Source organism: Hakea prostrata, chromosome 10, assembly GCF_041222555.1.
Source record: "Hakea prostrata isolate BN-2017 chromosome 10, UWA_Hpros_2, whole genome shotgun sequence".
Classification (NCBI taxonomy): domain Eukaryota; kingdom Viridiplantae; phylum Streptophyta; class Magnoliopsida; order Proteales; family Proteaceae; genus Hakea; species Hakea prostrata.
Genome location: NC_142609.1, coordinates 2791112 through 2802908, shown reverse-complemented (window position 1 = coordinate 2802908; position 11797 = coordinate 2791112). Strand labels below are relative to the sequence as shown.

Here is an 11797-nt window from a genome sequence, read left to right as displayed (position 1 = left end):
CTGTTCATAGAGAAATTGTAGGAGATTATATTTAGGACTTGGAGAAGGATTTTTATTTTGCATAATTGTCAAGATTTATCTTCTTTGGTTTAAAATTCTTCCCTTGAAGTTCTCAAATTTTAACTATTTGCAAATAACTATTTTATTGGGTCTCGAGTTCAAACTCCAAGATATTTCATCCAATTCAACTAACTCAAACCGCTCGCCTTTCTCTCTGTTTTAAAATCCTAATTCCCATTCACCGAAGAGATCCTACAACTTTGGTTGACTAGGAAGAAAATAGAAATGGCAATGTCCGATAAAGAAGGCTTTATGAACAAAGGCGGTAAACACAATAGTGTTATTGTGGACATAGAAGGTTGTCTAATACTCTAATGTCACAAACAATGACATCTCCCTAGTAGGTGCTTGTTGAGCTACGATCCATAACAAAAACAAGAGCCGAGTTTTCCCTTAAGATTGAGGAAAATCCCGGTATGGTGAAGGTGGGGACCAGCAAAGAGGCTGGGCGTGGGGTGACTAGGTGTGGGTGTGGGGGGTATGTGGGGGGCTAGGTGTGGGTGGAGGGGTACTTTGTTTATTTCACGAGAAAATTTGACGCTTCTCAAACAGTGTTAGTTGCTTTGAGACTTAGATGTAAGTTATTGCACTAAAGGGATCCAACATAGTTTATGCTCTACTAATAGGACCCATGCTTAAAAGACTATTTTTTAATATAGATTCTTCTATATGGGTATCAATTGTAGATTGAATACAAATTTTTGACTATGTTGCAATGTGGACTATACAATGCACAAGACAATTCTTCAATATTCTTCTAGTAGCCAATGAATTCCATGCAGAATTTTTTTTTCCCCAAATATAATCAAACATTAGAATTCCAATACAACCATGTATAATTGGAGAGACATTAATTGTGAATTAACCAAAATTCACAATACATATGATTGCATTGATAACGACCCTCAAGTCAAGAAAACGATATATCATACACCATAATAATGACAATTAATTTCGAAATAAACCAACAATAGTACATGGCAAATAAACATGTGATACGGTTCAATATTATTAGGGATATTTTTGGCAAACCACCCAAAACCCAAGCCACCACTTCCTCTCAGGCTTATGCGACTAGAGTTGCTTCTAAGATATCCAAAGTTGATCAAACTCCTACTATTATACTCAAGATGGTTTCTACAGATGATACTCACAAGGACTCTAACTGATCCAATGAAGAGTTTGAAGTAGATTACAATTTCTATAAAATCCAGCTTGATATGTTATGTAATCTCAAATACTTATCTTCATGTAAATCCAAACTCTACAAGCACTGTAACATAGGAATCTACATGATGACAACTACAAGAGTCCTAGAAAACTGATGAACAAAGACTTTGACTCTATATAAGAAGTCATGTACACAACTAAATTACATAATGAAAACATCTCAAACTCTCACGTGGACATAGGTTGCAATTCAACCGAACCATGTAAACTTTGGTCTCTCTCTCACTCTTTCACACACACACATCTCCATCATTCCCACGGTTTCTAGAAAATATACACAATACACGCACCTGCACTCGGAGTTTGTATCCTCCACCCATCAGGGTGGGGGTCTATGTTCCCTTCTATCCTCTCCACCATACATGAGGAGGGGGCTTGAACTCTCCTGAGTTTGTATCCTCCACCCATCAGGGTGGGGGTCTATGTTACCTTCTCTCTCTCTCCACCATCATGGGGGGGCTTGAACTCTCTCTCTCTGGATGCGTCGGTCGCATTCAACCAAACCATGTAAACTTTGGTCTCTCTCTCTCTCTCTCTCTCTCTCTCTCTCTCTCTCTCTCTCTCTCTCTCTCTCTCTCTCTCTCTCTCTCTCTCTCTCTCTCTCTCTCTCTCTCTCTCACACACACACACACACACACACACGCATCTCTCTCTCTCTCTCTTCATCATTCCCATGGTTTTTAGCCAATATACACAATACACGCACCTAACTATCCTCCACCCACAAGGTAGGGGTCTATGCTCCCTTCCGTCCTCTCCACCATACATGAGAAGGGGGCTCATGGGAGGCCCACTAAGGGTCCCACCTCTGATTCATTTTATCAGAACTCAGGGATACAATTCTTCCAATAAATAATATATATATGTGAGGGGAGCATGAACTTTTGAACTTGTGCCCTAGGAACTCTAATTTTTTTTTTTGTTTTTGAGCCTGAAGAATCTCTTTTATTAGGTGCATAAATTGCATATTATCACTCTTTGTCTAACTTTTGTGCTTGTCTCGCATCCATAGATGTTGTTGTCTGGTGGAAATTAACAGGGAAGAGATAGAGAATGTAAACTATAAAGAAATGGGCTTCGTATATGCTCATGTTGGTGGTACGATCGGTTTAGTGACTAAGTCAATATCCTTTGCGTACATTTACACACCACAATTAACAATAGAAAGTTGAAGCTGATACTTCACAACTATTTAAGCCTTAATTTCCATGAGTTTAATGTTCCATATGACCATAAGCCTATTGCAAAATTCTCTCTTACTCTCTTTACTGCTCATGTGTTCACACATAGCTGAGGTTGATTCTCCACTATAAGATCTGGGGAACTTATTCAGTCCCTTTGTATCTGACTTCTCAGTTGGGCTCTTTTAACTATAAAATTTGTTCTTCAAACAACAAGAGCTAGAGATAAGGCATGGGGGCCATAAAGATATGCGCTCCTTACATAGCCATGGTGCTGGTACAGCTTGGTAATGGTGGATTCACCGTTCTCATCAAAATTGCACTAAACCAGGGGCTCAATCAATTTGTCTTTCCAATTTACAGATACCTATTTGCAATGATCTTGCTAGGGCCTTTTGCTTATTTCCTTGAGAGGTAATTAAGTACTCATTCCATTCTTCTCTATCTCGTATTGCACTTGCATCAATCTGTTGGAGAGATTAACAAAACACATGGATTGCATTTGATTCTAACTCTGAGTTATCTCCCAATTATATTGGTTATATAAAGATAATCAAACATCATCATCGGTAACTTGATAAAATGAGGGTTTTCTTGTGGACTTAGGTTTTTTACAGTAGAGGCCAAACCACATAAAACATTGTTCGTCTTTCTTTTCTTGTTCTCATTGTTCTTCATTGCATGAAATGGTGGGGTCAACACAATCTCACACCTTCTGCTCTGTTTATGATTGCAGGAAACAAAGGCCTCCTCTTTCGATCCCTATAATGATCAAGGTTTTCATTTTATCGACATTTGGAACAACCATTTGTGTCAATGTCTTCTATGTTGGTCTCCAGTACACTTCCCCAACTGTGGCAAGTGTCTTAGGTAATGTAACTCCTGGTTTCACCTTTGTCATGGCACTTCTGTTCAGGTTGGAGAAAGTGAAGATGAAGACTGCTAAGGGGAAAGCTAAAGCCTATGGTACATTGCTTATAATTGGTGGAGCCATGATTTTTACTTTCTGGAAAGGAGGGTACCAAGTTGAAGGCTTCATTAGAAGTCCATTGCTCAACACCAGAGACTCAGTTCATGGATCAACTTTAAAGCACCACAAAGAGGACTGGATCAAAGGTTCACTTCTGATTCTAATTAGTTTTATTGGCTGGAGTGCATCGTTCATACTACAGGCATTGGTTTCAAATGTCTATCCAGCTCCATTATCATTGAACACAATGATATGTTTCTTTGCTTCGTTGGAATCTGCTATTCTTGCTCTCTTTCTTGTAAGGGAACCAACGTTGTGGAGAGTGGAGTGGAATATGGAGCTTTTGATCATCGTCTACTCGGTGAGTTATCTTCTATGCTTCAGGTGGAAATACAGTAGATATGTTAGTATCCTCAACTTTTGCTTCTGTTGGAAAGCAGAAGAAGACATCAATCTGTTGGGTACGTATGCACAACTACAAAGAATAATATAAGCAAAAGCACGACACAACAGCAAGGAATTTTCCATGGTTTAGCAAAATTGTCTATATCCACCAAAGATAAAAAGAGAGTCCACTATTTCTTGAGAATCTCACTACTTTTTCACCTTACAAAGTGTTATCATTTGTTAAACTTGTTTCCTAAGTTATCCCACATAGACTATTCATAGGAAACTTAGAACCCTAATCCCCATTTAATTATAATTCTACGTACCCCTCGTGCAATTAATTGATCGAAAGTCTGTTTTAATTACAAGTACGGTCATACTCTAATTATATAGACCCATAAAATACAAAGACATATCCAAACACAACACAATCTTCTCTTCTTTAACAGCGCTTTTAGTAACTTGTAAGGAAGTTCTTGTAAAGTAATCAGATAGCAAGTACATGAATGATATTTTCTTATTTGGCAGGGTACTATCAACTCAGCTATAGTGGCTTTCCTACTAACATGGAGTATCAAAGAAAGAGGACCAGTTTTTGCAGCTATGTTTTGTCCCTTGCAGTTGATAATTGTCTACATACTCTCGGTATTTGTCTTCGCTGAGAGTTTTCACTTGGGAAGGTAAGCAAACTAAACATGGATTGATCATTCCTAATTGCGATATCTGCAGCCTCAAATCTCAGATGGGTATGGATTGTTTCTGGTTTCTTGCAGCTTGATCGGTGCATTTCTCATTGTCATTGGCCTTTATATTGTATTATGGGGCAAAAGCACATACAGTAGCAGTGAAGGGAAGGTAGTGAACGATAAATGTTCACTTGATCATCATCAAATACAAGAAATCCCCATAGCTATTCAACCCTTAAGTATGACCATCCCAATCACAACTGTAAAAAACTGAGTAGATTTCTGTGCTTCTACTTTAAAGAGCTTGTCATAAACCGTTCAAGGTTACTTGGATTACCCAAGTGTATTCTATAGCAAATAGTTAAAATTTACCTTTCTTCCCTATAAACGAAAGAAAAATATTTCTTCAATTTAATATCTCATAAAGTAATGAGAAGTACTCACTTACATGACCATCTAATCCGATCTAATGTCAATATGCCTCGTCTAATAAGCCCCAGTTTGATTTAGCTCGAACCATAAAGGGCTGGTTCAATTCGATTTATAAAGTGCAATCGGTTCTAATGCCAATATACCCAGGTCACAAACCTTGTGGTTGATACGAAAGCACCTTTTTTTTTCCACTAAGTCGAATATATTAAAGACAAATCACATCAATACATATTCGAAATTCTGGCACATGCATGCTGTGTCCTCTAACCTCTTATCTGAGTCAAAAATGAAAAGGTTGGACCAAAGGTGTCAAGAATTCTACATGTTCCAGAATCATATCTTATTCCAATTTACTGGGAGGAGCAACATTAGAGCTTCAGAACAAAACCTGCACTAACAGAGGTAGCAATCAAACCTGAGTCTTATCAAAGTTTCAGATAAAATCACAAGACACCTAATTCATAATTAATGGCTAAAGATCAATGATGCTCGACAACACTTTATCTCCGCTGGCCTAATTTCTGCTGAAGTAGCTTAGATTTTCATAGCCTGATCTTGCACTTTTTTTTTTTTTTGGATGAATGGTCTTGCACATCTTATTCTTTCTTTTTTTCATTCTCTTTTATTCGCAACTATAAATGTTTCTTGCAATAACAATCAAGAAGTAAACAATGAGAATGGGAGCCTTAAAGATCTGCGCTCCCTACATTGTAATGGTGCTGACACAGTTCGCTTATGGTGGATTCTACATTCTTATAAAGATTTGTCTCAGCAAGGGCCTTAGTCAATTCGTCTTTCTTGTTTATAGACACCTTCTAGCAATGTTCTTGCTAGGTCCTTTAGCCTATTTTCTTGAGAGGTACGCTAGCTTTTTTTCTTTTCCTTCTCTTCATGGTGGTTCACCCTGTAATTAAACTGATATGTTCGAAGGTTAGCTTCCCTCATTTATGTTATGTATGTGGGTTTGATTCGGTGCGACTCCACCCCATCCCCCGGCACCCCCTACCCTGGCGGACAGAGCTTGCTAAGTCCAAATTGCATTCGAATTATTTTTCTGATAGCTCAAATTCCTCACCCTGTCATTGATTTTTGACAATTGAAACTAGTGGATTGTTGACGGCCCGTGGGGTTTTCTCTCCCTTGAGGGTTTCCTACGTAAATATCTTTTGTGTCTCTATGTTCAATTTTTTTATTTTCTTTTGTTGTGTAGTTGTTCCTCGGATTCAACTCTTACACTTTATATATAAGTTGCAGGAAACAACGCCCTTCTCTTTCAGTTCCAATACTGATCAAGATTTTCTTCCTTTCCACACTTGGAACTACCATATATCAAAATGTCTACTATATTGGCCTTAGATACACTACTGCTACTGTTGGAACTGCCTTAAGTAATGTAACCCCAGCTTTCACATTCATCATGGCACTTCTCTTCAAGTTGGAGAAAGTGAAAATCAAGACTGCTAAGGGAAAAGCTAAGGTCTATGGTACATTTATTTGTATTGGAGGAGCTATGATTTTTATATTCTGGAACGGAGGGTACCACTTCAGAAGCTTAACCAGGGTCCCATTAATCTACATTGATGATACTAGAAGTTCTGCTCATGGGTCAATAGGGCACCAGCAAGAGGACTGGGTTAAAGGTTCACTTCTTATCCTGACCAGCTTTATTGCCTTGAGTGCATCTTTCATACTACAGGCACTCACCTCTAGTGTCTATCCAGCTCCATTGTCATTAAGTACTTTGATTTGTTTCTTCACTTCTTTGGAATGTACTGTTCTTGCTCTGATCTTTGAGAGGGAAACAATGGCGTGGAAATTGGAGCCGAATATCCAGTTTTATACCCTCATCTACGCTGTGAGTCAATTTCCTATTTTATAGTAACATAAGTCCGGATCCTCTACTGTTAGGGTTGAGGTTTGTGTGCTTCCTTCACACCTCTACATCATATATTAGAATCAAGGCCTATGTGAGGCTTAGCAGGAGTCTCATCTTTAATATATTTTCTCAATATTCAAAGGTGAGCCCGTCCCTAATGTATGATGGAGAAGTATGAGAAGAGAACAAACCTCTATCCTGAAGATCCAGACTCCGAATATAATAGGGTTTTGAAACCATAAGATTTGATTTCTGACAGGGAGTTGTCAGCTCAGCCCTAGTGTATTACCTGCAAACATGGTGTATCAGTGTGAAGGGCCCAGTTTTTTCTGTTATGTTCTTTCCCTTGTCACTGCTGATCGTCGGTGTATTCTCAGCAATTTTCTTCGCCGAGCAGCTTCACCTAGGAAGGTGAGTAACAAAAGATAGAATTATTATTCATACCAATAATTTCTACTGCTTCAATCACTAATAAATGTAGGTTGCTTCTGGTTTTTTATAGTGTGATCGGTGCATTCCTCATTATCGTGGGTCTTTATACAGTATTATGGGGCAAAAGCACAGATGTTTACAGTGAAGGCAAGGTTGTGAACAATGACAAAAGTTCACTTGAGGATCAAGAGACACTAGAGATCTCCATAGCTAATCAACCCTTTAGCATGAAGATACCAACCAGATCCGATGAAAGGAACTGATTAGTCTTTTATATTGTACTTTGAAAGAGCTTGTTAAACATTACTGATTGAGTCATTAATTGAAATAATACATGAAATAAGTGAATATGTCTACTACATACCTTTAAAAATATATGTTTGCAAGGTTAATTAACATATGTGAAGGTCACTTTTGCTTTTAGGCAGGGTTTCTTTCATAAGGCCGATGTACCTCAGTAATACATCTCATTTTCACATTGAAGGATCAAATTTAGATGTGGATCATGGTTACATAAGTGACAATCCGAATGTATCACATCCCAAATTTCAAATCCAAATTCTATGAACCAAGTATTTTCCTTAGGGTTGCAATAGGGACGGGGCTGAGCCAAGCTTTTCAAAATCTAAATCTGGTCATGTATGTTCTTAGCTAAGTCCATTCCAGCCTTGACCCTTACCCAAGGCTTAAAATTCTTGTATCAACATTTAATCCTAACTGGACAAGCCAGTACTAGTCCTGCCTTGATTATCCTTGATTGCACCGCGTTGAGACAGGTCAACCCTATCGATATCCCTATCCCTATCTTGATTGGTCGTATCCCTAACCCCTAATTCACCCTTGTTCTTGACCCTGACTTTGATGCTGGTCGTGGCCTTGGACCTAATAAATCTAATATTAAAAATAAGAAAAAACAATTGCAAATACAAATGTCGATAGCATTAGCCATATAGTAATGTTTTAGCAATCTTTCCCTTTTCAATCTCTTTGCAAATTGATCTCACATCCATTTAGTACTAGAACCAAAATCAAAACCAAAAGATATAGATACTGGAGTAACGAAAATCTTCTATTAGCTAAAATTGTATTGAACCACCCGATTGATACCCACAAGTTATGATACGCACATTCACCTTTATCCAGTTTCATCAACTATTGCATGACTGTACATGTAAAACTAATTAATCTTCACTTGTGACCGTCGGTGTCTTCTCAACAATCTTCTTGGCTGAGCAGCTTCACCTGAGAAGGTGAGCAACAAAATATAGATTTGTTATTCCTATCAATATTTTTTCTATTACTTCAATCTGATGAATACGGATTACTTATGGGTACATTGCAGCGTGTTTGGTGCATTCCTTGTTATCCTGGGTCTTATACAGTATTATGGGGCAAAAGTATAGACAGTTATAGTGAAGGCAATGCTGGCAAAGATGATAAAAGATCTCTTGAGGATCAAGAGATAGGTTAGATCTCTATAGCTGTTGTAGTGAAAATGTGTTGGGGACTTCTTGGTTCACTCCTGATCCGGGTCTGGTTCCTAAAACCACACCAATGGTGAGAGTGGGCCTCCTATGGGGACGGAAAGCTACCTCCAATGATTAAATCAGTTCAGTTAAAATTATGTGGAGTAAAGTTGGCAAATATATTAGATATTGGTAGATTTTAAAATCATGGGATTCAATCTTGCTACCCAAGAGAGCATCTCTTAGCCAAATTGGAAACAAGTGGAGGTCTAACGAACAAAATTGGTAATAAATCTGAAAATCATGTAAATAGACTCACCTTCAGTAATTTGAAAATATCTCTCTCGTATGAGCTCGGATTGCAGTGATTCAAGATGTTATGGAACGATATTAAAAATATCTACAACTTTGTAGTTTTGAGTTTTTCCAAAATCCGAACAAATAAAGTTTGAATTGACGAGTAAAGAGAAGAAATTCATTGTGTGGGAATGCATAAAAGAGAAGTCAACCATAAAGAAGAGAACATGGATCTTGGCTTTCATCTCTCTCTCTCTCTCTCTCTCTCTCTCTCTCTCTCTCTCTCTCTCTCTCTCTCTCTCTCTCTCTCTCTCTCTCTCTCTCTCTCTCTCTCTCTCTCTCTCTCTCTCTCTCTCTCTCTCTCTCTCTCTCTCTATGTTTGATCTTTATTTGTCTTATGAACGTTGTGATAATGAGTAGCTAATTCCTTTTCTTTGGGATGTAGATGAACTAATGCTTATTTCATTAATTTGAATGTTCTATATCTTCTAGTTGATTTTGTTTGAGTTTGGCCAAAGATATTCTATAGCTCAGCAAACTAAGCGTGCCAAACTTCGGCGAAGGAGGATAGTCTTGCGAAGATAAAGCATATCTAGGAAGACCATCCTTAATTTGCTTGGAAGTGTAGAGTTATATCAGTTAGTGAAAAGATTAGAGATTCGAAATCCCAAAGATCTTCACGTATTCATAGTTAAATTTTTTGCATTAATTAATAGATTTAATTTAAATTTAATTTTATTGATTTCAATCTTAATAACTTAGCATTTTAGTTCCTCATAGTTCCACCCCATACTTTCTGCTAGCTACATTAGTATAGCCTTTTATTTTATTTTTTTATTTCTGCTGAGAAGAAGATGCATGAGGTTAATGCTAGGTGTTCGGGAGTGAGTCCTTTGAAGAAAACATCTGTTATATAAGCGTGCAACATTGTGTAGAGTTCCTTGACGCTTGAATGGTGTGGCAAAGTGTGGTAGGTAGGTAGATCGGATCTGCAGCCTCAGGAAAAACCATTGAAGAGAAAAGCTCCATTAACTATGGATTGTCCTAGAGAGGGCAGTTCATTCCTCGGCGGCCCACTCGAAAACAATATGGGGCAAATGGTAGCTGGTTTGTACTCCTAACCATATTGAATGAAAACTGGTTGGTTTTGCTAACTTTCCTGCAGAGATGGTGACTATTGGAGGTTGGCGAATTGGAAGGCTGCGTTTCTTAGCAAACTCTGAGGATAGGGCATCCTCAGCAAGGAACTTAGAAGAAGAGGTTGAAGAAAGAAGGAACCGGGCCATGCTGACAAAATCTAAAAACACAGACTGGTATACTAAGGACAAGAACGCTCTGTATACTAACAAAGCTCTGCACCTGGATTCCAGAACTAGCGATGAAAGCTCAACAAAGAGGCTTGGAGGAAATATATAAGGAAGGTCAAGAGAAACTACAGAGAGTTCCCAAAACTTGATCTTAAAAATTCTTGAACTTTTCAGAAGCCTAAGAAACATGTGTTAAGTAATTGGGACAATTGCAAGCAAGAGTAATAAGGGCTCTAGAACCGCTAGGGTGACCCTATGGCTTTTACCTTTGCTCCATAAGAACAACCAAGACGATGAAGGAGATGCAAAAACATCTAGCAAGTGTTTCTGCAAGTGTAGTTTACTCATTATCCACAAGATACACTAATCAACCCATTGGGTGTTTATTTTTCCATGTGGAAAATTAGATTAGTTTACTTATCCACAAGATATACCAAACTAATCTAATTTGCCACGTGGAAATTGAAATAAACACCCAATCCCTGGTTGATTATGTGAACTGCACCATAAGATCAAAACACATTTTAATATTATCACTACGAACCACCAAGCACCAACAGTGCCACGCATTACCAAAAAGAGAAGAAAATATCAAAAAGAAAAAGACTACAAGATAAAAAGTACTCCATATAGTCATATTCGAATTGATGACTATCTTCTTATCGTTTTGTTTTTGCTAATGCGAGGCACTGTTGGTTGTGACACTATTTAAACCGTGCAGGAATTAAAGGTAAATGAGGATTTTGAACAATCTTGTTAAAGTATGGTGTGACTTATATACATGTGTTGGAACTTTTACTTTTGAGAATAGAGGATTATGCTCTCCAATATATCTCATCATTTCATATTTAAGAGGAAAATGTACATTTAATCCACTAGGGAGAGTCCAACCTGACACTTCACTGTTGATCATTGCCAACTAAGCTAAACTTTTGATGATATTTTTACAGAATATTTACATTCAATATTTATATATATTATGCTTGAAAGATGAGATGTCATCTTAAAGGGTTATTTTTGTGTTTTTGCTCTCTTACATTTAAAAAATAATAATTTTACGTTCAAAAGTAGGAATAATTCGACCGACAAAATCCCACTACTATTTTTTGCTTGTAATTCTTCGTAGTTATCCACTATTAGTTATCAAAGGCTTGACCGTTAATTTTATTGGTGAAGTGAGTAAGAAAGTAAGAATCCTCTGAACCAGTTAAATGACTAAAGGTCCATTAAAGTGGTCGCCATGAATCCGTTCAACTAGTTTTGAACTTTTTTATTTCGAAAATCTCTCCTGCTCTGCATCGGATAGCAATTACCTGACCCTTCAACTAAATTTAAGATAAAGCCAGAACACACATTCATCATCAATGGCAGGCCAGATGACAAAGCTCCACAATTATTTAGTGGTCCACATGTTGATGATTCGTAAGCCCATTCTAAAGTCTATTCTAAAGCTTCCACTGGCTGATTTAAATA

At 37.7% G+C, this 11797-nt stretch overlaps 1 protein-coding gene across 2 annotated transcripts; it reads left to right on the top strand.

Moving 5' to 3' along the window:
• Positions 1-2693: 2693 nt before the first annotated feature.
• On the top strand, positions 2694-7557 carry LOC149001467 (WAT1-related protein At1g43650-like). 2 transcript variants are annotated; one of them, XM_089137202.1, is made up of 6 exons: positions 2694-2885; positions 3208-3802; positions 4357-4508; positions 6201-6801; positions 7082-7233; positions 7325-7557. In XM_089137202.1, exons 1-6 carry the CDS (start codon positions 2704-2706, stop codon positions 7515-7517), a joined length of 1875 nt encoding a protein of 624 aa, XP_088993328.1. In that variant the 5' UTR covers positions 2694-2703; the 3' UTR covers positions 7518-7557. The 2 variants fall into 2 exon arrangements, with proteins under 2 accessions (XP_088993328.1, XP_088993329.1); XM_089137203.1 differs by lacking the exons at positions 6201-6801; positions 7082-7233; positions 7325-7557 and adding an exon at positions 4602-4890.
• Positions 7558-11797: the final 4240 nt, after the last annotated feature.